Source organism: Leuciscus leuciscus (assembly GCF_965113295.1).
Source record: "Leuciscus leuciscus genome assembly, chromosome: 16".
In the NCBI taxonomy this organism is placed as follows: domain Eukaryota; kingdom Metazoa; phylum Chordata; class Actinopteri; order Cypriniformes; family Leuciscidae; genus Leuciscus; species Leuciscus leuciscus.
The window spans coordinates 18,219,267-18,245,532 of NC_138740.1; the positions used below are offsets into that span (position 1 = coordinate 18,219,267).

Sequence of the window (26,266 nt, forward strand, 5' to 3'; positions counted from 1 at the left end):
ACCCAATCATAGCAGTGGCTGTTCACTTCCACGTATTGAATACGACACGCCCATCAAAAAGCAGTGTTCGAAAGAGAGGGTCAATTTTCTTCTAAACTAGGATGTTTTTTTTCTGTAAAAATATTGACAGCATTATAAGTGGACCTCCGAGAACATTATAAAAAAAATGCAGTTCGATCATGACCCCTTTACATCTTTGCTTCGTTCCTCCATTTTGAAGGCATAATTTGGATAAACAAATGTATAGGCCTACGTGGCGCACAACATATAGACTGTGTCGAGCGTATTCACAGTCAATAGTCAGTAATAAATATAAGGAAAACTAGCGTTACAAACAAAAACAGGAATCCTTAGTATCAAGCACTCAGTCCTTTCAGTCAGCCAGTGGTGGGCGGGACTGACGTTGCCCTGGGAACCAGAGAGGTGGAGCAGGTTATAAGTTGTAAGTCCAGGCGGCTGTTAGTATTTCTTCCTCGAAGCCTTTGGATCATATTGCGACCTGCTTTGCTCCGCTTCACCACCAGACCATCCAAACTACCTTAAGCTTGAAAGAATACACTTGAACGATGTGCGGTAAGTTCAGCTTGTTACTGTACAGGAAAAGGAATGCTGCGTATGATAAGATAAATGTCTTCTCATACTGTTAGTTTTTAGGTTGTTATTGTCTCTATTAAATGATTAGTCCCAGTGTGTGAACGTGATGAGTTGAATGCCAGCGTCATCATATAAATGTAAATATTTGGTTGGCTTGGTCATCATTCACTGGAGCAGTTGAAGTGACAGATCCGGTTTGCCGTGTGACAGCGGTCGTGACTCAAAACCTAGTGAAAGACCTACCTAGGTATCATTTCTGGACTCAAACGCACCTACAATAGCCAAATATGTTGCCTGGTAGCTATTTCGGTTTGTGAGTGACATTAATATGACGCAGAAGAATCCTGTCAACGTCGTAGCAGCTCAAACTGCGTTTTAAGACACAAAACTCGACGTATTTGATCCCACATGTGTTAAATGAACTTTATAACTTAGTCTACTCTTATTAAAAATAACAAGTAAATTATAGGCCTATATATTTTTTTAAACTGTAACTTACTTGCAGCTGATATAAAATTAATTAAATGACAGCCAAGTTAGGCAATAAAAGAGAGTAACGTTACACTTTTTACTGTTTTTTCATGACTATGTTTCTTAAAGTACACTGATGCACTTTGTAACAATGTCAAATTAAGTTTTACTTTACTGAAGTAAATTTTGATTCAATAGCCTGTTTTAATCATTTTGTTGCTGTGCTGTACCTGTACAGTTATTTTGATGTGCTGACGTCATCATACTAAATCACATCTAAATGTCTATCTTTTCCATTTGTCTATTTGCCAACAAGCATCTTTTAGTAAATTGGTTTCTCTGAATCCTTCACTCTGTTAATGTCATATTTATCATCTTAATGTGAATTGATATGAACTTTTTTCATTCGCCACTAGTATTTTTGCTCCCTCTCTAAGCCTTGCTATCTTGTATCTGGCAGGAATTTTCGCCTACCTGAACTACAGAGTGCCACGGACGAGGGGGGATATCATTCAGACCCTCATAAAGGGACTTCTAAGGCTGGAGTACAGGGGTTATGACTCTGCAGGTAAGACTGCCACTCCCACCTCTGTGAAGGTAATGTCAGTGTGTTCCGCAGGTAACAGATACGGCACAAGACCTGAACACTGGCCTCGTTTCTTGTATTTTGGCAGCGCAGAGGGCCTGGAGTGTCAGTTCTTCCAGCTGAAACAGTCAGTTGATATTTGTGTGAAGGGGATTATTGTGCAGTTAATCTTGTTTTTTTGCATTCTCAGGCCCTTCTTTCTCATCTTATGCACTCATTTTGTTTTTATCAAGACTTTAAAATAGAGACAAAGAGAGATTGTGACCATAAATGATGATTTATCTGGTTTCTTGTATATATTTTTCTGGTCAGGTGTTGCAGTAGATGGCCCAGGAAAAGATCACACAGCTAATATCAGCCTCTATAAGAAGACAGGGAAAGTGAAAGCTCTTGATGAAGAAATCTACAGTATGTTAAACCACTTCATTGTCAATCTTATCTTTTATCTTTAAAGTGCTTCCATAATGATTAATTTACAAAAAAAAAAAAAATCATTTGTATCATCAGAGAACAACTCCATCGATCTTGAGGCAGAACTGGACACACACTTTGGCATTGCACACACTCGCTGGGCCACGCATGGAGAGCCCAGTTCGCTCAACAGCCACCCTCAACGATCCGACAAAAACAACGGTAAGATGTCGAGCGAGATTAGAGACAATGCAAATGAACTGACCTTGTGATGGTCATCTGGTTTATATACGGTCATTAGTAAACCAGTTGTGGTTGCCGTCAGTTTATGTGCTCTTTATCCAGGAAAGACAGGACTTGACAGCTGAAACAGGCTTTAAAGCCATTAGGTTTTGTTTGTTAATGAAAGGCTAGTGAAAGCTGTAATACTGTCAATAATGGTTCAGATGTGAAAGTTCACCTCAGAAAATAAACACCTAAGTAGGGGGTAGAAACAGACAGCAGGAGGTTCTTCTCGCCACACAGTTTGCTGTGCTACTGATTCTGGATCTGCTTTCTCCTGTAATTCATACAGGTATGTTTTGTGAGGTTCAAAAGTTTTATATATTTTGTTCTTTTATATTTTACCTGATGAATATATTATCCAATTTGATTTGAGAATGATCCAGTGGGCATCTTAGGTTCGATGGACACGAGCATCTGTACAGAGCAGTGCAGATGATCATTGTCAGAAAGTTACTTACGTTCAATTTGTGACATAGAAGTAGTGAATTCCAAAATATTTTTATGTTATATTCTTAATATTTTATGTTATAACTTTTATTAAAGCATTTTTTTAAACGTATTCAATTCTTTAAAATTATTCTTCAGGATTTAAAGTACTAGTCAAAATTTTAGACACCTGGGGCCGGATTCACAAAACATTCTTAAGAATAAAAAACTGCCAATTTCTTCCTATTTTCTAACTTAAGAATAAAGTTAAGAATATTTTTTGCATTCCCAAAAACCTTTCTTAAGAATGTTCTTATCTTTTTTCTTAAGATTGTTCTTAAGGTACAAAGGATTAGTTAACCCAAAAATTTAAATGATCTCATGAATTACTCGCCCTCAAGCCATCCAAGGTGTAAATGACTTTCTTCTTTCAGCCAAACACAATGGGAGTTATATTTAAAAATAATAGCTTCCAAGCTTTATAATGGTAGTGAATGGTACCCTAGATTTTGACGCCCAAAAAAGCGCATCCATCCATCATAAAAGTAATCCATACGACTCCAGGGGGTTAATAAAGGCCATCTGATTAATTTTTGTAAGAAAAATATCCATATTTATAATCACTGGCTTCCGGTTACTGCCGTATGCAAGTCAAGCTCCGGCAGAAGAGTGACCTCTGACCTCTTTTGGGCATCAAAATCTAGTGTACCATTCACTGCCATTATGAAGTTTGGAAGAGCAAGGACATTTTTTAATATAACTCCCATCGTGTTTGGCTGATAGAAGAAAGTCATATACACCTAGGATGCCTTGAGGGTGAGTAAATAATGGGATAATTTAATAATAACTTAAAGTTAGGATAACCTCCAACCTGTCTTAAATCCCCAAAGGTAAGATGTTCAATTCATTTATTTAATTTCAATATTAAGCACTGCAAAATAACACTAGTTACATGACACAAATTACTACCAGGAATGTGGACAGGTATTCTGAAATGACACAGATCGAGGCAGCACGCACAGATAAAGGAAGCATTCACTCTAGAGAGAGCACAGGTAATCCTTTAAAACATCTTTTTTAACTTGACATTAAAAACACAATGCTGAGTGATTAACTCCCGGCAAGCCGGTCGCGACGAAAATAGTCTGTGTGCCTATTATGATAACTACGATAATCTACAGGCAGTGGAAAAAGACTGGCTTTGTTTGAGGTGTTTTTCATTCAACGAGTTAACAGAAATATCGGCCTTTCAATCAAGTAACAAGAAAGCCTATCATTTTCTTCTTAAGATTTTTTTTTTTTTTAAGTATTTGAGAACTTTTCAAGAATTGCACTTTGGAACAGTCTTAGAATTTATCTTAAGAGTTTTCTAAACTTCTTTCTTTTGAATATTTTCATGAATCCGGCACCTGTACATATTTATTAATATTTGTCAAAGTCGTCAAATCTCTCTCTCAGATCAAAACTATTTTATTTTATACCTTTTACACTCCGGTCATTTTCTCAACCAACTTCATTAGGTGCATCCTGGGATGCTTTTCCAATATTATTGAATGAGTTCACATGTACGCTAAGCAAACTGGATGCTTTTTCTTTACTCTTTGGTCCAATTCATCAATTAAAAAAAAGTAAACTATAAACTGGTAAAGGATTACACTGTTGTGTAGCATTAAGATCATGAGTAAAATGAGGGTGTATCTGAACTTTTGACTAGTATTGTGCTTTCAGTAAGGACTAATTGTAATGAACAATATAAAATTACTACACCACACGTAGAACATCAACAGTCTTCAAGGATATTTCACTTTGAAATAGAAGGCATGTAGGCTTACATTCATGAATGACTTGACTTGATAAATGACAGCCATTGTTGTGTATCAGCTATTATATGCTGCATGTTGGATCTGACAGAAGGCATGTTTTGTAGGTGAGGATGTCCTAAAGAGAAATGTGGCCCTACTTACTGCTGTTACATTAGTACGTTTACAAAAACGCATAACATGCTTTATCTCAGATGCCTTTCTAATTTTGCCATTTATGTGGAAGGCCTTCGAGCAAGAGTTTTGCTTAAATTACACTATTTTACAATTAAACACATTACAATTAAACAATTAATCATGTTGGAAGGTAGCACTCTAGGAACAGGATTGGATACCCCTGTATAATTTGTACATGTATTTTAACAAAAGTAATTACAATAACTTTGCAGTGTATTTATTCATCCTTCTCTTTACATTTCTCTCTAGAGTTTGTTGTCATCCACAACGGCATCATCACAAATTACAAGGAGCTGAAAAAGTACCTGGTGAGCAGTATTTTTAAATACCTCTTTACTGGAGCCATTGCTGTGGTATCCATTCAGAAAACAATGTAGGGCGTTGATCATTTTGAATGTAAAAAAAGGAGGTGCTACATACCAGAAAAGATCCAGAATAGAACCAGTTTGCTGAAACAATGCCAAAATATCGAAACCCACGCAGCCTACTTGACACCAGTGGAAAAGGAAAGTCGTTTCAGAGAAGGAGGACGCTAATACATTTTAATGGATGATTTTGACCAGGTGGAAATGTTCCTTAGACCAGGAAAATGTTTTGATTTCATAAAGATTTTGAAGGTGCAGTCACATTTCTGTGTAATTTCATGTAATTTCCTTTATTGTCAATAGTGTTCCGCTCACTCTCAAACCAAGCAGCTTTTCTTTGGTCAACGCAGCGAATCCGCGTGATCAACTTGAACCTGTTACAGAATCTGTGTTGGGAAGTCGTTCGCTCTCAAGCCAAATTCCCAATCGCGCAGATTCCTATTGGAGTGACTGGATTTCGCATACGAAAATTTGCATAACTGCGATAAATGTGACAGCATCTGAAATGCGATTGATTGGTCAAGACATGTCGCAAGCCTGGTTTTCTTATCATAACTTATTAATGATTTGTTAGGCGTGGACCTTAAGTTAAGATGCTTATTAGGACATAGTGTAGAAAATACGTAATTACTCATGACGTATCACAAATTGTGTCTTTATCATTTTAGTGTTACACATCACATCACGTCATTTATTGTCTAGTAGTTAGTTGCACGGTATCCCAAAAAACAACATTCATAAGCAATGTGAAAGCGTTGAAAACCAATATAAGTTTAGTATTTCTCTCTCTCTCTCTCTCTCTCTCTCTCTCTCTCTCTCTCTCTCTCACTTTCATTTATCTTTGATTCCTTCTTTCTGCCCTTATTCCACAAAAGAAAAACATGTTTTGTTTTTGCCGCTGCTTGTGTCTGTAACCATGGCTTTTCCATCCCAACCCATTGACAGGTTTCCAAAGGCTATGAGTTTGAGTCGGACACAGACACAGAGGTCATCCCTAAGTTGATCAAGTATCTCTATGACAACCGCGAGAACGATTATGTGTCCTTCTCCACCCTAGTGGAGCGCGTCATTCAGCAGCTGGTAAGCATCACGAGTGTGTACGTGTGTGTTTGTGTGTGTGTGTTTGGCGTGAGGGGGTGGTCTTACTCATGCCTCTGGGAACCCCTTGCTCGGATTGTGAAAGTGAAAAGCCAGTTCTTGCTCATTTTCAGCCCTCTTAAAAACAAGGAAAAGAAGTTCAGAAGTTCTGCTCTGTTTGAAGGGTAGTTACATGATTTTTCACCACCATAATAACTGTAGTCAAATTCGCACTGATAAATCAAGTAAGGCATGAATAAGGAAGCATTTTGTAAGCATATTCATTTTCAACAAATTGATCACGCAGTCAAAGTTTGGTCTTCTTCACTGTCAGTTATATAATAGTAACATTTATCAGCACATAATCATACAACTCTTCCTCGTCTCTAGGTGACTGATATTACCTAGATTTTCAAATGTGGACACCTGGACCTTGTTTTATGAGTCCTTGTCAGTACCTTTGGACGACTTTCATAACCATAATATTCTCTGCTGGGAAGTTCAGCTCTATCGAAACATTGTTCTGTGACGTTGTATGAGCGAGGGAGGTGCCCTTTGAGATATTCTTGACAGGAATCTAGTCTTTATCATTGGTTTATAAAACAACCCACTTTTCCTATCAGCACGACATTCCCCGTTTTTACCATCTCTATAGTACCCTGCCTGTTTTATGGCATCTTCTGTAAATTGATTACACTAAATTTTGATTGCTCTCTATCTAAACAGCAGCCATCTTAGTGATGGAAGGCTGAGAGATAAAATAATGATAACATTGAGGTGTTGTTTAAATAAGGAATAATTGACGACAGGTCGTTGAATTATTAGAAAATGTATGCACACCCGAGGTGGTAATGCCTTGGGTTTCAATAATTCAACGGGCCAGGGTCAATTATTCAGCTTATACTAAACTGTCTCTGACTACGGTTACCACACCTCAAAACATTGTTCAGATTTGTCAGGTGTATATATGTATATATATACTATATATACACACACACACACACACTGCCTATACTTTTACTGCCTTTATTCTAATTTTAATTACTGATGTCACAATATTACTATTTTTACTTTAATTTTTTGATTAATGGTAGTGTATGATATTCTGTGTGTAATTACATAGATAGATAGATAGATAGATAGATAGATGTGTCTTGTGGGAACAAACTGTGTATAGAGCAATTTATTAAAGGCTGCATGTGTTGAAGCACGTAGATGTAAAATGTCTACAAAGTGAGTTGTGTATCTGTGTCTGTGTTAAATTTGTGTGTACTGGAGTGTGTGTGCTTTCCTTTGGACAGCGAGTCAGGAGAGGCTCATTGAGGAGGTAGGGGCAAAAATAAGTTCCCTCAACACACAGAGAGGGCCCCTATTCCCCTTAGTTCAACCCTCACTGTGGGGCTCTGTTCCTCCCAGCTCCCGATGCCCCTCCACCTCAGTGGGCCTCCGCTTCAGGCCTGATCCTCAGCTGGGCTGGCGAAGAAACGCGAGACCCTACCTTTGCCTGTTCAACAGAATGACAATGTTTCCATTTAGATCTGTATCATTCATAGCTATTCCTCTGCCTTGCCAATGAACATTTGTCTCATTCACTTTTTTTTCCCCCTCTATCTTCCCTCAGGAAGGGGCATTTGCTCTGGTTTTCAAAAGCATTCATTTCCCAGGAGAGGCTGTTGCCACCAGGTCAGCAAGAGCTATGATTTTTCTGAACTGTAACACACTCAGGTTTCCTCATTCCTTTCTTGCTCTTTCCATTTTCTGAGATGAACTCCTTCCCATTATTTTCCTACGTGCCAGTGAACAGGAGCCAGAAGGTTACAATTCACTGTCGTCAGAAAAGATTTATGATGTTCACTTGCGCATTTAAAGACAAGGAACTAGGGTCCTTAAAAAGCTGTGCCTGTCCAGGAATCAGGGATATAACAAAGGTGTTTATGAAGGGTTATTTCACCATGCTTGGTTGGTACTCTGACCCTGTATATATAATTGGGAGTCGACTGAGGCCAAGACCAAAGTTAATTATTCCCATCTGCCCATCGCTGATTGTGACGAATGTGTTGTTGGTTTTGGTCAATTCTGTCCTGCTGTGAAGGGAACATTTTAAGACAGGCCATGTTGCAAGACCCATCAGTGCGGGTTTCTGCATAGACAAAAAATGATGTTGTTGTTTTTGCACCATCTACAAGTAAGAGACTTTTTGGAAAGGTTATTCATGGAACCTTTTAGGGGGGATGTTGCTTGGAATATTTGTGAGTGGTGTTTCTTCAAACTCTTTGATGCCAAGGACCCCATTGACTTTTAATGTGTGGACTAAAAAACAACACCACATTTTTTTACTTTGATAGCCCTAAAAAAACATTTGTAAAGTTCTGGAAGTATTTTTTTCATTAGTTTTTCCCATAGGTATTTTAAAATAGTCTTTGTTAAAGAGTTATAAGCCATGCAACAAGTTAAGCAGCTAAAAGGTGAATCAAAACACTACAAACTTTGATTTGAGCGTCTATATATCTATATAGATTTTATACACATGCGAAGATGAAGCAGAAACAAGCGATAGCATATTATGTAAGCAGAAGCATATGTAAAATAATGCGATCATCAAAATTAAATAGCATAAAAATCAAAACTACCTCATGTTACTGAATGAAATGTCGACCCAGGACGAGCTATAGGACTGTGAAGCTTTGGGGATGTTGATGGATGTGATCTACTCCATGTTTTGATCATCGTTCTGAATTCAATCTGGATGTAGTCTTTGAAAAAAACTTGATTTTCTCAACTTATTGCTAAATTTTTTAGCTTTTTTATGAAACTTACCGACATTCAAGTGTTGATAAAACAGAATGCATTAAGCTAGAATAAAACTTTTTTGTTTGTTTAAATCAGAGGCTCTGTTCTTTCTTTTGATATATTGCATGTTCAGATATTCATACAACAAAATATTCTGGGGGTCATGACATTTTTGTGAAAATTATCAAAAATGCTGGCAGGGAAAGAGTTTAAAAAAAACGGACAAAATTACTTTTTAACTCAAATTAAAATGAATACTGAAAATATACAAAATAATAGCTCATTTTAATAAATACTTTATAAAATAATAAAACTACAAATATGTAATTAGTCTTAAATTCTAAATGCCAAGTTTATTGCTCTGTCCATCCCAAAGAATCCATTCCAACGGATTAACATTAGCACATCACTTCCAAATTCTCATACTTCCTGTCTCGGCTCCATTTGATTATCATTTGATTACACGTGTCACCAAAGCTAAGTAATCTCAAAAGTGCGCTGCTGAGTTTCAGCATTTTGTTGTTCATGGTTCATTCAGGAAACGTCCATCCGGTGTGGAATTAGAATCCAAAACAAACTTCATGGGATAGTGACCATTTGGCTTGCTATGCACACTGAAATGCATCTGCCCAACCAGTTCAAACAAAGCAAGCACTGAGAAACTGCTCCAGCGTGGACCTTTTTGGCACGTCAGCATAAGAGACTGTGGGCTGCGCCAAGCAAGATAGGTGGTGCATGTAAAGGACAGGTCTGAAATATTTCCTCAAACAGTGCTGAGGGGGGTGGACCTAAACAAGGATATGATGAAATAGGGAGAGAGTGAACACAGGGATCTTGTTTACAGCAGGGCTACGCTAACACCGTCCATTGATTGTCCATTGAAACTAGGGCAAAGTCCTGCAGGTGTGCTGTTGTGCCATAGAAACGAAACAATCTTTTTTTTAATGTGAGGGGAAAAGGAGATTAAATGTTTTTGCCCTTTCTTACACACACAAAGTATGCTTTCCATAAGCAGTCGATAGCAAATTTATCCCTCTGTCTCATCTTGTTTCAAACAGGAGGGGCAGCCCGCTGCTTATTGGCGTGCGCAGTCAGTATGAGCTTTCTACCGACGAGATCCCCGTCCAGTACAACTGTGGTAAGTCCAGCCCATATAAACCTTTTTCTCATCTGCCCCAATCAGTTCTGTTCATTAAAATACGTTTGTGAACACCGCAGACACCACACCCATACTTCTTTTATGTGCTTGTTAAACGTTTCATTCCAAAACTATTTGCATCAATAGTGAGTTGGTCCTCCCTAACATCTTGGCTCTCTTTCAAGAGGGTTTTGTACTGTATGTTGGATCATGCATTACTATTCAATTGTTTGGGGACTGTACGGTTGTTGTTTTTTTCAAAGGAAGTAATACTTATATTCAGCAAGGGTGCATAAAATCGAACAAAATTGACAGTAAAGACATGCATACTGTTACAAAATATTTCTATATCAAATAAATGCTGTTTGTTTAATTAAATAATCCTGACAACAAAAATATTAAGCAGCACAACAGTTTTCAACATTGATAATAATAAGAAGAAATGTTTCTTGAGCGACAAATCAGCATATTAGAATGATTTCTAAAGGATCATGTGACGAGTAATGATGCTGAAAATTCAGCTTTGACATCACATGAATAAATAACATTTTAAATACAATAAAATAGAAAACAGATATTTTAAATAGTAATGATATTTCTTTGATGTTCTATGTCTGTTTTTTTTATTATTTTTTTTTTATTGTTTTTTTTGGTTCTGTTTTCTCTGTTCTGGTTTGCCTGAGTTTCCTGTGCTTATTAGTTTCCGTAGTTCCAAATTTACGCACCTGTTCTGTTTTCCGTCTGTATATTTAAGCCTTCAGTTCTTGGTTCGGTCTCGGTTACGTCTTTATGTAGTTGTTATACTATCACTCTAGAGATCTTCTGCGTGTTCTTGTTGGATTATTATTAAATACTGTTTTTGTTGTTTACTCATTAGCCATGCGCTGTATTGCAGCCACTTCACCCATTACAATTTCACAATATTCTATTATTTTTAATTTATAATTATTTTTGTTCAAATAAATGCAGCCTTGGTGAGAATAAGAGACTTCTTTCAAAAACACAAAATTCTTTCCGACTCCATTCTTTTGAAAGGTATAGTAGCTTTGTGTGAGAACCAATGAGGTTCAGTCTTGTGTGTTACGCAGCACATTTGAGCTTCGACAAGAACCAAAGAGGTTCATTCTCGTTTTACGCAGCACGTTTGAGCTTCTGCAAGAACAAATGAAGTTCAGTCTTGTGTTATGCAGCACGTTTGAGCTTCTGCATGAGGTTTGTTCTTGCGCGTCAAGCAGGTTCGGTTGAGCTTCTGTTTATGTTATGTTATGATCAATGTTTATATGTGAATAAAAGCCTAAATTCAATCTGTTCATCATATAAAGCAATCGAGTCTCTTCAGAAAATTTGGACTAAACAGCTCAATTCACATGGATTAGTTTTACAATCTCTATTAACTTTTTGAAGCGTCAACATGGTAGTTGCGTAGATGTCAACAGAGGGACTGAAAGCTCTCAAAGAGAGCTTAATTTGTTTTCCGAATATAAACGAAAGTCTTACGAGTTTGAAACAATATGAGGGTGAGTAATTAATTTCATTTTAAGTTGAACTATCATTTTAACTGGAATTGAGGAGACTAACTAAACTAAACTGAGGGGAGTCTCACATACTTTTGGTCACAAAGTTTTGCCACAAAAACAAAGTATGTGCTTTAGAAAAAGACAAAAGGCAGCATTGCCGTCATTTTGTCCTATGGCACATTTTGGGCCGAGTTATTGGAAATGCGTGTGGCATCCTGCCCAAGCCTGGTTTCGAAATATGGTCTTTTATGATGACAGTCGTCATCATCTATTTGTGATAACCATAATGCTCCGAGATTATCTTTGTATGTGAGCATGTGATATGATTACACAGTGGAAGTATAAAACAAACTGTTGTATAATGAATATTTAAAATGGTTTTAAACATTTAAAAAAAAAACAATCTTTCAATTTTTCATTTTAAGATATTTTTTATTAATATTTTAACTGTATGCTAACAGAAATGGTCAATTAATTGTATATTAAATCACCTGACTTTAATTAATTCTCTTTTGATATTTTACCGAATGTACTTTTAGATGTTAATAAGTGTGATTGTTATTTCCTTTTTCCTTAAGGTGATTCCAGGAGGGATGAACAGGAGAAAAACTTACTGAACCAAGTGGGCAGCACCAATGCCTTGCACTCAGTCCATGACAGATTGGCGGTGGAGTTTTACTTTGCCTCTGATGCTAGGTAACATACACGCACATATTACACTGTTGAATCTAGAGCATTAACATAATATTGACATTACGAAGCCTTAAAGACTGCAGACTTCCTGGTTAAACAGGTCATACCAGTTGCTAAGTTATAAGGTGATAACAATGATGATGGCAGTTCCCTGCTAAACACAAAACCTCATTACAAATGTGATTATGGTAGTAAAAGTAAAGGGTGATTTACTTTTATTTTTCTCTGTCAGTGCCATCATTGAGCACACCAACAAGGTGGTTTATCTGGAAGACGATGACGTCGCCGTGGTGGTGGAGGGGAAGTTGTCTGTGCACCGTGTGAAGCGTAAAGTTGGGGAAGACCATGTCCGTCTCATTCAGACCCTACAGGTGGAGCTCCAGCAGATCATGAAAGGTCCCAGATCACACTAACACTATCGAAACAATGGTTAAAACACCCTACCAGTGAATAATTCCCAAAACTTTAGTGAATTAAAATTGAATGAAGAAATGAAGCATCAAATACAATAACAAACAGGTGAAAATATGACCATAACTCATGATGCAGCAGATATCTGCATTTACATTTTTGCATTTGGCATTCGCTTTTATCCAAAGAGACTTGTGTTTCACACATTTCTATCAGTCCTTGCATTACCTTCTAATCGAACCCACGACTTTGCTGTTGCTGGCGCCATGCTCGACATTTCAGAACCTTTTTGGCAGATTGTTTTTTGTTCATCTAAAATGAATTTGATCATTATATGCCAAATAACATAGCAAATGCATTTGCTGTTAGTTTTGCAGAGGAACAAAAAGGAACAGTTTTGGAGAAGTCCCAGTCAAATGGGCATATCAGTATCAGTTCTTTAGATCTTTGTCTGCAAGGTCTTTAGTTTGATAACAGTGACTTGAATGCCACGCCGCACTTTGGTTTTGAGCTAACACCGTTTCATACTTTTAGGTAACTTCGAGGCTTTCATGCAGAAGGAGATCTTTGAGCAGCCTGAATCTGTCTTTAACACCATGAGAGGCAGAATCTGCTTTGACAGCAACATAGGTACATGACCTTCCACTTTGCCAGAATATCCATGTCAAATTAAATTGTAGCACATCCCTGAAAGTGCTGCCTGATTTGATACCGTAGAATTATTTCAGATCAGTTAGCATGTCTATTTTTGTGCACAGTTCTTCTTGGTGGACTGTCCGACCATCTAAAGGAGATCAAGAGATGCAGACGCTTGATCGTTATTGGCTGTGGAACCAGTTACCATGCGGGAGTAGCAGTGAGTTTTTGTATTTATTTTTTTTGTCTGGAGCATAACAGATAGATATTTTATTGCATTCATATATGAAAATTATGAAAGAATGAGATTGTTTTTTGTATACTTGCTAATATAGTTATCCTTTTTCATTACAAGGCTCTTTGCTTTCATTTGAAAATGTTTAGGCTGTCCACACTATCTTTTTCCAAAAGTTGATCATCCACACTGAAATGTTGTAAACCTTATAGATCATCTTGCTGCACATAAAATATAATAATAAATCACTGTGATGATACCGAGAGACCAGACATACAGTAATAGCTATTCTTCTTGCACGATCATTTAATTAGAAAAATATCCCCCCTCTAACTCTTACAAATCGCTATTCCATGTATGGTCTAAAACAAAGTTGCCCTCATGTTTTGCCACAAAAAAAACATTTATTAATTTTTTTTAACAACACTATGAAAATAAATAGAAGACACAACAATGCTGGTATAACCATAAATATCAATGGGCACAATGGACTACTTGCACAGAGCTTTGTGATGCACTTGAATAGTACAACTCTTTTATTTCCAGTTATGTAAATTTTCAATGTGCTGTAGTCGCTTAGTTGACTAAACGCCACTTAAAATGAGTGTCCCCAAGAAGATAAAAAATCTGGACATTTTCAGAGACAGGCGAAGAGATATTCTGATGTGTAAAGAATTTTCCAAACTAAACAGAACATGAGGTTTTAATCCAACCCAAGCCGATCTGATAAAGCAGCGGCTGTTAAACATACGCGATTATTTCACCGTATTTCAGGACGTCAGCGCTCGTCTAAACTAGTGACCGCGATGAAAAAGATCAGTATTAAACTTTATTTATTTGTTAAATATATTAATCACTATTCTGTGGCATTTTTCATTGTCAATCATTTCACTGTATGTAATTTACATGTTTATGCCACCCTCAAAATGACCCGAAGCCCTAAAATTATACTTTTTTAAAATTTATTTTTTTAAGAAACTTATTTAATTTGATAATGTATTTTTTTTTTTTATTGCAATGTTTTTAGTTTTTATTTTAGTTTCCTTTAAATGACTAGATTTGATCAATAAATAATAAATAAATAATAGTTTAAGCATATTCTTTCAAATTGAATTCAAAATAACTCACAATTTCATACATAACCCTTTTGATTCAGCTCAAAATATCTTACATTTGGTCTTGGTCATGACCTTTTGTGGAACAAAAATAATATAACATGATATTTCATGTCTCTTGCCACTAGATGGCCTTTTAGCTCTATATGTAGCAAATGAGCTGTTCTCTGCTGGGTCCTAAATTCAGTTTTTCTTCAGTATGCATTCAGATCACATGTAGACATTATAAAATAATTTTTTTATAAAGTTTTAGCATTTTTAGTTAACATTTTTAGGTTTTTATATGTGTACTAAAGCATTCCATTCATTCCTAAGGGGGTGAAATTGACTTGCGAGGGAAGGATTTGTTACTTTTAAAAATTTCAACCACAAAACTCGTCAAATCCAGTAAAACATTTTTACTTGTGTATTTGTGGTTCAAGTGCGAAAAAAGTCCTAGGTTCTTGAACCTGTCCGATGAACACAATTGTTTGTTTTTATTTTAAATGAGTTTCGGTTCAAAATGCTACGGAAGCCCTGAACCAAAAAAAAAAAAAAAAAAAAATTCGATAGAATAGAGAATAAAGTGGAGAATAGAAAATAGAGAATAAAGTCGAAATATTTCGAGATTAAAGTCGAAATATTTCGAGATTAAAGTCGAAATATTTCGAGATTAAAGTCGAAATATTTCGAGATTAAAGTCGAAATATTTCGAGATTAAAGTCGAAATATTTCGAGATTAAAGTCGAAATATTTCGAGATTAAAGTCGAAATATTTCGAGATTAAAGTCTAAATATTTCGACATTAAAGTCTAAATATTTCGAGATTAAAGTCTAAATATTTCGAGATTAAAGTCTAAATATTTAGAGATTAAAGTCGAAATATTTAGAGATTAAAGTCGAAACATTTCGAGAATAAAGTCGAAACATTACCAGAATACAGTCTTCTGTAGAAGTTGCGTGTGTGCTTGCCGTTATTTCACATTGCCGCACAGGCATTCATGTGTGCGTAAACTGGATCTACACAAAATAATAGCTTTACTTTTATCTTGCCTGTCAACAAAAGGAAAATCTACAGGTCTATCAACATGGCATTAGGCTATAGGACGTTACAAAATATACTGCGCCGAAATAGACTTTAGCCTACAGGCGAAAAACACTTATAAGACTGGATCAAGATATCCAGCTTAATGAATGAATGCATGAATGAGGCATTTATATAGCGCTTTCATATGTTTACTGTAGGCCTACACTTAAAAGCGCTTTACAATCATTTCAGGGAATCTCTCCTCAACCACCACCAGTGGTTATTATATTTGAGGAAATCACGGGATCCGGCCAAATGATTGGATACAGAATGATGTACTTAAAATGTATCCAGAACGTATTTACGGTGAAGAGGGAATCAGTGCGTTTACTGTTAAGTGTTCTCGACCCAGATAGTGTTGCCTATTATAGACGAGCACGAAAACACGTCAAAAACACTGCCACATAAAGCTTCGACCAGATTGTGAACCTACTCCGGCGGAGTCTGTGCTCGTCTAGGCAACGCCATGAGAATGCATGTTGGTAGATTAGGACCTCGAATTTTCTTTTTGTTGAAAGTCCAGATAAAAGTAAAAAGCTACTATTTTGTGTAGATCCATGTCCGAGGCAGTTCGACTTCACAAGTGCATTTATTTACACACACACACACACACACACACACACACACATACACACACACACAAAATTCAGAATTGGAAACACGCCCTATGCACCAGTGGACGCGCGCCGTTATGAATGCACACACACGCAACTTCTACAGAAGACTGTATTCTGGTAATGCTTCGACTTTATTCTCGAAACGTTTCGACTTTAATCTAACAAAAAAAACAAAACAAAATTCCCCCCCCCCAAAAATTTAAATCTAGTATTTCGAGATTAAAGTCGAAACGTTTCGAGAATAAAGTCGAAACGTTTCGAGAATAAAGTCGAAACGTTTCGAGAATAAAGTCGAAACGTTTCGAGAATAAAGTCGAAACGTTTCGAGAATAAAGTCGAAACGTTTCGACTTTAATCTCGAAACGTTTCGACTTTAATCTCGAAACGTTTCGACTTTAATCTCGAAATACTAGATTATTATTTTTTTTGACAGAATAATTTTTTTTTTTTTTTGTTGCGTTTCAGGGCTTCCGTAAAATGCTGCTGCGGGTTATATTTATTTATTATTCAGAATGTACAGTTGGAAAGAAAATATATTTATAGGAACATTTTCAATATAATTCATGTTAACGCAGAGAACATGATTTATTGTTTTAATCATTTGACAGCCATACCGGAAACTCCTGAGTTGTAATAAGTAGAATGCAAAAGTAGTTGTGCAAGTAGCCTAGTCCATATGCATCACATGATTAAACATGCATTAAACACACACTTTTAAAGTCCATGCTACAATGCATAAAATGATATTTTGAAATGTATCCATTCCAAAAAAAACAGTTTTTTTGTACTGTACATTGATCGGTATATATGACTGCTGTCCGATTTCAAATTGAAGGACTTCTTTAAGAGCTTTATTTCAATGACCAGCTGGCTGTCCATTTCCCTTACTTGAGCACATGATCACATCACAGAATTATCTCTGATTCTCTTTGCAGACACGTCAGATTCTGGAGGAGTTGACTGAGCTTCCTGTTATGGTCGAATTGGCCAGCGATTTCCTAGACCGCATCACGCCAGTCTTCAGAGACGATGTCTGTTTTTTCATTAGCCAGTCGGGTAAAGTGCAGCTCTTTACCGTCAATCTCATGATTTATATTCCAGAAAGGGTTGATAATAATGACCTTTGAACTGATATGGCACTGAATTACATAACAGTAAGTGCATGAGGTGATATAATCTCCAGAAACCCAGATGCCCACAGCACAGAAAAAACACAGATATCTCAGTTGTTTCTCCCAGATGCTAATGAGATTAAATGGAAAGTCTCCTACCTCCTTTCCTCCCAAGAAAAAAGACACCATGAATTTCATAAGAGGTCTCAGGATGTCTCAAACTTTGCTCTTATTTGTCAGGATGTCAAAGTCAGATATTTAATATGAGTGCAAACATTTCTGAGAACTCAATTTTCTTCTAAAAGAGCACCCTTGGAGCAATAAAATATTCTTCTAGCTGTGGCACATTACTAAAACTCATTGAGTATATTGAGCAAAGTAAAATACTATCAGTACTATATATTATATTATATTATATTATATTATATCAATGTTGTGTAATACTATTAATGCTTTAGGTTTCATGTTGATGACACTAACACATGCATGTCATTGCTGCTGATAAAGATATTAGTTTATGATGATATGATTTTGGTTAGGTGAAACAGCGGACACTCTGATGGCGCTACGCTACTGTAAGAAGCGCGGGGCACTGACTGTGGGCGTCACTAACACTGTGGGCAGCTCCATCTGCAGAGAGACCGACTGTGGAGTTCATATCAATGCTGGGCCTGAGGTCGGAGTTGCCAGCACTAAGGTACTGAATTAACATCTTAGACTAATAAAAAAAAAAAACTATATGTAGTATATAACATACAAATATTATAATATATTATATTAGATTATAGTCCAAAGTTTAGGGTTGGTAAGATTCTTATACTCACCAAGGCTGCATTTATTTGATCAATAATACAGTAAAACTTTTACATTTTTACAATTTAAAATTCGTGAAGTAAACCAAAAAGGTAATAAGGTGTGGAGAGTTTAGAGATATCTTGTTAACTGCTGTGGGTGTGCCCCCATGTAAATCAACTTCTACATTTGAAAAGAGGTTTCTGCCTTTGTCTGAGTATTTAGGGAGTCGCTGAAGAAAGTGTACATGGGAAACCACGGCATGGCCAATCCAAAGCTTTTATAAGAGAAGTAAAGTTGGTTGACTTATATCTGTAGTAGTGGCCATACCTCTACTGAAGTAAACGTTACTTTAATTTCAAGTGTATGCAATCACAGGGGCTATACCAAAGTATCTTTGATTGTGTAAGCGTGAATGCGATCGATCTCAGGTATGTAGCAACTACCTCTGTTTGGTGACCGAAGCTGGCTAACTTGTGATCGTGAGACCCACGTTAAACAAGGCGTGAGGACCTCTGAGCGACATAGCTTCCTAAAATGAACGGGTAAAATATAAGTAAAATAGAAAAATCAAATGTATTGCTAAACTATTATATAATTGACCAATAACCAATTGGCAATCTAACCTAAAATCGAGGTCGTGATAAAACGGAGTCAGATAAAAGCTTAAATGGAATTAAGTTACTTTGCCATGCGGAAAGACAGTAACGCGCAGAGACCTTCACCCGTTCTATCGGATGCCGCCTTTGGACCGATCTAGACGGGCTTACAAAGTCTTAAAAGCATCAATTTAATGCAGTCTTTCTGAATAAAAGTATTAATTTCTTTCAAAACAATTGTACTTACCCCACAATTTTGAATGCTGGTTCAATATTATATTATATTATATTATATTATATTATATTATATTATATTATATTATATTATATTATATTATATTATATTATATTATATTGTTGTTTTTCTCTCCCCCGTGCCTTGTGTATTTTTTGGTACAACAAAGTGCTTATGAATCGAGTTTGTGTTTTAATCATCTGCAGGCTTACACCAGTCAGTTTGTGTCTCTGATCATGTTTGGTCTGATGATGAGTGAAGACAGGCTCTCAATGCAGCCGAGAAGACTGGAGATCATCAACGGCCTCAAAAAACTGCCAGGTGTGTATGTGTTCATGTTCCCTTTCAGTCGCTCACGTTCGACGTAGTCGAAACAGTGTTAATAACACCCGGCCTGCCGCCAAACTTTCAGCCGTGTTCAGACCTTTTTTGATTCTCCGGGCCAAACGCAGAACAAGTGTCTGCTAACTCCAGCTGAGGGGCCACGTATAACGGGTATTCAGTAACGGAGGTTTGGTAACCTCCCACTGTATTGGCATCCATTGCCTTGAGTTGTTAGTAGTTCCCTTGCTTGATGCCGCTCGATGCGGACAAGGTAATAAGGAAGTACAACTTGATCGTCAGGTTCCTGAGGGGAGCAAGGAGACTGAATACCTTCTTGGGACCCATCTCTGATGCTACTGCACTCAGAGACCTCCCCTTGAGTCACTGCAGAGAGCTGAGTTAAAAATCCTGTTTTTAAATAAACAGTTCTCCTGCTTGCATTTTCAGTCAACGAATCGGGCCTAGAATTCGTGCCGGCCAACTTTCACAAAATCCTGAGAGGTGGTGAGCCTGCAAATGCTGCCCCGGAGGAGGTAGACCCAGCCCTGACTTTCTCTGTTCCTTCCACCTCGTGGTTATTTAGGACAGAATGCAAGCCTCAGGACCTCATCCAGCTCTTGTCTGTTACGGAAACCAGCAGAAGGGAAGGTTGTTTCCATGCAGAGATTGGCCCACTGCATAGTGGTTGCCATCATCTTGGTGTGTTTCCCCAAGGTGCACCGTGCCCACCTGGGTAGTGAGCTCCTCCAAAGAGAGACTGTAGCTCCTTCCTGGGCGTTGACACAGAGTGCCTCGCTGACAGATCTTTTAGAGCTGCCGGCTGGGCGACACCAACACATTAGCTAGGAAAATAGCCTATGTGTCGAGCCGGTTGCTTTCCGTGGGCTCCCTTCACATGAAGCCAGCTTCACCGTTAGCCCGGTTTGTAGTTTCGGCTTGCTGCGCCATTCCCCTCCTCTGGACTGGATACATGTGCCATTTTGCTCCAGTTGAGTTCCTCCACACCCCTTCAGCGTTGGACGTGGCAGTGCATCCGATGCTAGGCCTACCACTCGGGCTCCCTCCCTCACTGACCGGTTGCGTCTCCCCCCTGTTATCGGCTGGAGCCATCTCAGTGACATTCCATATGTTGTACTGCCCGCTAATTCGCTCAGTCCATATGTGTTATTCTCCACATGTTACCTCCCTATGGGCAGGATGTGGCTTCCAGACGCAACCATACTGGAAGCCAGTATGCCTTCCAACGAAAGGTAACGCTTTTCCAGTGGTCTTGTGGAACAGCAGTGACTTTCCTGGCCTAAGCCCTGTCATATCTCTGCCTCAATTTGCAGGAGGATCAGGAGGCTTTTGTCTAGGCACTGGAAGGTGGCAGCACTAGTGGCATTTTAATAGGGATCCCAATCAGTCGTAACGTACGACTACGTTGAACGTGAGAGACTGAAAAGGAACGTCTCGGTTACATATGTGACCCTCGTTCCCTGAAGGAAGACGTAGTCCTGTCGCCACTATTGCTGGACCACCGCTGACTCCGGGCTCCGCTCGGCTCCTCAGCGAAAAACAAGTGGTGTGTGCATCCGCTTCCGTGTTTATACTCGCGCTGCGGGGCGGAGCGCGAGATGCAATTCACGCACGCCAATGTGCATTGGCTCATTTTAACAATACTCGAAAATGACAGGCTCCCTGAGTGTGATCCCAATCAGTCGTAACGTACGACTGCGTCTCCGTTCCCTCCTTCAGGGAACAAGGGTTACATACGTTTTTCTATCCTGGTGGGGACTTCTGTGATGGGTAGAGTTAGTGTAAGGGGATAGAATATGCAGTTTGTACAGTATAAAAATCATTATGTAAATGGAGAGTCCCCACAAAGATAGTAAACTAGACGTGTGTGTGTGTTACATAATTTTCGTAATGGCCGGTATATTGCAGTAGTTCATTAGTGTGAGATAATATTAACTTTGACATTGTCATCCATTTAGAGTTGATCAAGGAAGTTCTGGCTCTTGATGACATCATCAAAAGCCTTGCAGATGAGCTCCACCATCAGAAGTCTCTTTTGGTCATGGGTCGAGGCTATAACTATGCCACCTGCCTAGAGGGGGCGCTGGTGAGTACCATGCAATATATAGATAGAGAAAAGCATTATAACCAAGCATATAATCAGAAGAGTGGTGAAGTAAAGCACACTATTTTGATCTTTGTGCACTTTAGAAAATCAAAGAGATCACGTATATGCACTCAGAGGGCATTATGGCTGGAGAGTTGAAGCACGGCCCTTTGGCGTTGATCGACAAGCATATGCCAGTCATCATGATCATTATGAAAGATGCCTGCTACCAAAAGTGCCACAATGCCTTGCAGCAGGTCACGGCTAGACAGGTAACAATCATCAGACTCTAGATCATCTGAAATCTTAGAGATAATGATATAGATATAGAGATAATGTGATCAAACATTACACCAGTAATAGCCTATACGCTACTGTTTAAAAGTTTGGGGTCGATAGGAATTTTTTTTTTTTTTTTTTTTTTTTTTTGATGTCTCTTATGTTCACCAAGTCTGCATTTATTTGATCAAAAATACAATAAAAATATTATTATTATTACAATTCAAAATAACCTTTTTCTATTTTAATATATTGTCAATTGTAATTTATTGCTGTGATGGCAAAGCTGAATTTTCAGCATCTTCAGTGTCACATGATCCTTCAGAAATCATTATAATGTTCTGATTTGGTGCTTGAATTTTTTTTATTATTATCAATGTTATGTCAATGTCACTTTTGATCAAATCCTTGCGGAATAAAAGTATTAATAAAAATTAAAATAAATCTTACTGACCCCAAATTTTTGACTGGTAGTGTACATCTACAGATTCTGAAATATCACCAATAATCCAACACTTAGTGATGACTAATATCTTGTGAATATCTTTTAGGGCCGTCCCATCATCATATGCTGCCAGGACGACCCAGAGATCAGTAAAATGGCATATAAGACTATTGAACTTCCTCAAACGGTGGACTGTCTGCAGGGCATCCTCAGTGTCATTCCACTGCAGCTCATGTCTTTCCATCTGGCAGTTCTCAGAGGATATGATGTACGTTTACATTTACATTATTCATTTATTAAAAGTTTTATCAAAAAAGGCAGCATCCCACTAACTGTCTCGATTTTGGTAAGAGTATCATGCTTACTGATTTCCTCTGTTGTAAGTCGCTTTTGATAAAAGCGTATGCTAAATTTCCATGTGATGTGACATGTTACACTCTTAACAAAACTATTAAAGGGGTAATTCACTGCTGGCAAGATGGACTTTTAATAAATCTATGCAGTAGAAAGGTGTTTTTTTTCTTGTTTTTTTCCGGTGCTACTTAACTAGAGAAAACAGAAAAAGGGCTACAAAAATGCGCAAGTACGATCTGTAGTTTTTACAAACAGCTGGAGCTGTCAAAATACCACTGGATGACGTGAAACACGCATGCACTTTTTAAAAATATTTCTATTTGTACAAAATTTAATACACATTCATAACGCTATACTTTGTGTTAAATTACAAAAAAAAGAATTAACGCTGCTGCGAGGGTGACAGCGAATTTGACATTTTTTCTCTCTTCTGACTGCTGTAATCAATCTCACAACATTTTCCCCTCTTTCGGAAAGTCATGGAAAAGCTATCACAGATTTTTTTATTTTGCTGTTAGAGCAAATGCAAATACAAAATTCATATCCCTTTCACCGCTATAGACGTTTACCCAACCATGACGACTTCCGCTTCTGAGAACCCCTGAAATGTGAAAAGGGTCTATACAGAGCTAACATACCTTTTAAATATAACGATTAACTATAAAAATATATATATAATTTGAATAATAATAACACATTTTTTTTTAATTAATTTGTCACTTCGCAGTACTATTTACACTTAACTATTGAAGGCAAATGGATGAATCATTTTTGTGTATTTTTATTACATATTATTATTTGTTTGGTTCCCATCAGGTGGACTGCCCAAGGAACCTGGCCAAATCTGTGACAGTGGAGTAGCTCCTCACAGGAAATGTGAACTAATCAAGGTAGAAGAGGAGAATACTGACCACCGAAGTGCAATTACCATTGTGTGTGTTTGTGTGTGTTTGCAACTGTGTGAATGTGGAAGTGTGGGTATTTATGAATTATGATCAAATCCCTTAAGGCCACAAGACCTGAATGGATCCAGTGAGAGGGATGGGGGGAACTGGGGGTATTTTATATTAGTGAGATAGTGAGACGTAGTAACTTTTGCTACATAAGTGCCTCAGCATCCAAGTGCAAATGAAGGGAACCCCTAAACTGTGCCTTGCACCCTTTTCTCTCAGCTCTTAGCTGAGCCTGAAGGATCACAACTGTCTAATGTTTACCTCTGACCAGGGGCGGTTCTAGGATTTCATCCTCAGGGGGGTTTAAGCCCTCGGGGAGAATATGTAGCAAGAAACCATTGCCTAAGTGGTGCATCTTTAAATCGACACCACTATATTACTATGTAGTAAGTCAGAAGTAGCCTACGGTACTAAGTCAATACAAAATGTTTTTTAAATGATATAATGATACCAGTCTTTTTGCTGTACAGTTCAAATCAGTGCACTGTTTGACTGACAGAAAATGTTTAGTCAAACAGTACTTAGATATTTATTTGCCCTGCCAAAGCATTCACTACAATAAATAAATAAAGTTAACGCTTTCATTGATTTTGACTTGTGTAAGTATACTTATGATACTAATTTTAGATACTTGTGAAATTTCACAATTCTCTATTCCAATTTACGATCGCAGCAAAAAAATAATACTAATGTAAAGTTCAAACATTAAAGACAAGTAAACAGTCAATAATAAAATAAGAAAGAATAAACAATTAACAAATAAACAAGTGAACAAAGATACAAACTAAACACTTTACAGTATGCCTACTTGTTAATCGAACAACAAAAGAAAAACAGATGATCAATGATTCTGCTTTCACTTTAATACCTAATGATGTCACCTTATATTGACACATCCTGTATTTTGAATTAATAAATGTCATTATTGTCATTGTACAAGTACAACGAAATTAAAAGATTATAATAATTAATTGAATAAATAATAACACATCATACCATACACAAGACATCCCGCACTCAGCAGACAGTTGTGCGACTCATATTCAATGTTGCACATAATGTTCAGTTTAAGTTTTTGCAGTATTTATAACAGAAATGGCTTTTATTTGGAATAGAAACTGTTAATATCACATTCAGCAGACAGTTGCACGACTCATATTCAACATTGCATATGATGTTCAGTTTAAGTTATTTCATAACTGTTTACGTTTACTTAAGACTATGTTTATGTGGATACTCGTCAAAATGGGTGTTTTGACTTAATTTTGTGTGTATTTGCTCAAAAAGATGCAAAAGATAACTTAATTTGGTACAGAAACGATCTCAGCACGTCAGTACCACACCAATTTCTGTTTTGCAGCATCTTGCACTAGAATGGCTTAAAATGACTTGAATGTTTAAACTGACAAGACATAAAACGTGGAAATAATCAACTTTCTAGAGGAAGCACTACTGGCCCGATCATTCAGATTGGTGATTATAGATTTATGGGGGCTGAGACGACAGATAGGTTGGCTGAAGCCTCCCTAAAAAGGGCCTAGAACCGCCCCTGCCTCTGACAAACCAAAGTGCAATACCTTAATCTGCACAATTAATCTGTGTGTTTAAGAAATGTGCCACCAATCGCAGGAACCAAAGATCTTAGCTATGTTGATTGGGTAAGGAAGTGATGCCTAGATGTGGAAGTGCCTGAATGTGCAAGCCAAGTGTGAATTGTTTTTAAATTAAGTATCATTTTCAATTGTAGGAAACACTATTTGTCATTATTGTTATTACATTGCACACATTTGTCTGTACTCTGTTAAAATGATGTCAAATATTCAGATGGAGCAAACAAGTGTTAATCACATGAACTGACATACAGCATTCAATCGCTTTAGAGAAAATCATATTAATAACTGGGTTCCACTGGAAGATTTACTGTACTGTTTGAGTTTACTTTGACTGTGAAGCACTCATTGTGGGAACAATCATTGTGTTATTAGACATTTTATGTTTTTTTTGTTTTTGTTTTAATTATGAATGATTTCAGTGATTTTTATATGATCTATATATGTTGTGCCGAAATGAGATTTCAAACCCTCAATGTAACTTTTTTTTCTTTTACAGCCTTGCTGGGACAAAATCCTTAGTGATTGTCCCTGTCAAGTTTCAAACATTTATGGTTTAAACATAATTTTCCCTGGTATACATAGTTGTCATATACGTCTATTTTAAATCAGTTTTATATTTTTAAAGTTATGGGTTGAGGGTTGTAACATGAAGAGCAGCTGTGACAAAAAGGGCTTTATATTACATTGATCGCTAATAAATCAAATGAAGTGCAACCAGCAACAGTGTCAGTTACTTATATCATTCCATGTGATTTTATTGTCTTTTGTTCATTTATTTACTCATTAATTTTCCTACAGATACACTTCTAGAGGAAGTAAAGGTTCAGTGGAGGTCTATATAAAACCCTAGGGTTCTTGACTCTATTTTAAAGAACCCTTGATGCCAAAAAGGAGGAATGCCTTAAATGGTTGCATAACTTGTTTACCATGTCATGTTTACCAGGTTATTAAATTTTTTTGTCTAGTGATAAAGTATGTTTACGAAATATTTAATTAATAAAATGTAATTACAATTAAACTAATTAA

The 26,266-nt window shown here is 37.2% G+C and overlaps 1 protein-coding gene and 1 long non-coding RNA gene across 3 annotated transcripts in view; one reads left to right on the top strand and one right to left on the bottom strand.

Moving 5' to 3' along the window:
- LOC309477265 overlaps positions 1 to 26,266 on the bottom strand; it is a 59,657-nt gene that overhangs the window by 6,474 nt on the left and 26,917 nt on the right. The gene's annotated exons all lie outside the window — the stretch shown is intronic.
- On the top strand, positions 417 to 25,961 carry gfpt2 (glutamine-fructose-6-phosphate transaminase 2). Of its 2 annotated transcripts, XM_082140433.1 has the most exons (19): positions 418 to 573; positions 1,526 to 1,633; positions 1,964 to 2,059; positions 2,159 to 2,284; positions 5,020 to 5,078; positions 6,081 to 6,215; positions 7,834 to 7,895; positions 10,061 to 10,140; positions 12,236 to 12,353; positions 12,583 to 12,746; positions 13,296 to 13,391; positions 13,520 to 13,617; positions 17,366 to 17,486; positions 18,082 to 18,239; positions 19,375 to 19,489; positions 21,469 to 21,596; positions 21,701 to 21,868; positions 22,427 to 22,588; positions 23,491 to 25,961. In XM_082140433.1, exons 1-19 carry the CDS (start codon positions 567 to 569, stop codon positions 23,533 to 23,535), a joined length of 2,046 nt encoding a protein of 681 aa, XP_081996559.1. In that variant the 5' UTR covers positions 418 to 566; the 3' UTR covers positions 23,536 to 25,961. The 2 variants fall into 2 exon arrangements, 1 of the variants encoding a protein (XP_081996559.1); XR_014198587.1 differs by lacking the exon at positions 23,491 to 25,961 and having other exon boundaries at positions 417 to 573; positions 21,701 to 21,962; positions 22,355 to 22,462.

Coding starts and splice junctions, on each gene's coding strand:
- gfpt2 (XM_082140433.1), top strand. Junction 10,141..12,235: donor CCCCGTCCAGTACAACTGTG/GTAAGTCCAGCC, acceptor TTTTTCCTTAAG/GTGATTCCAGGAGGGATGAA. Junction 13,618..17,365: donor GTTACCATGCGGGAGTAGCA/GTGAGTTTTTGT, acceptor TTCTCTTTGCAG/ACACGTCAGATTCTGGAGGA.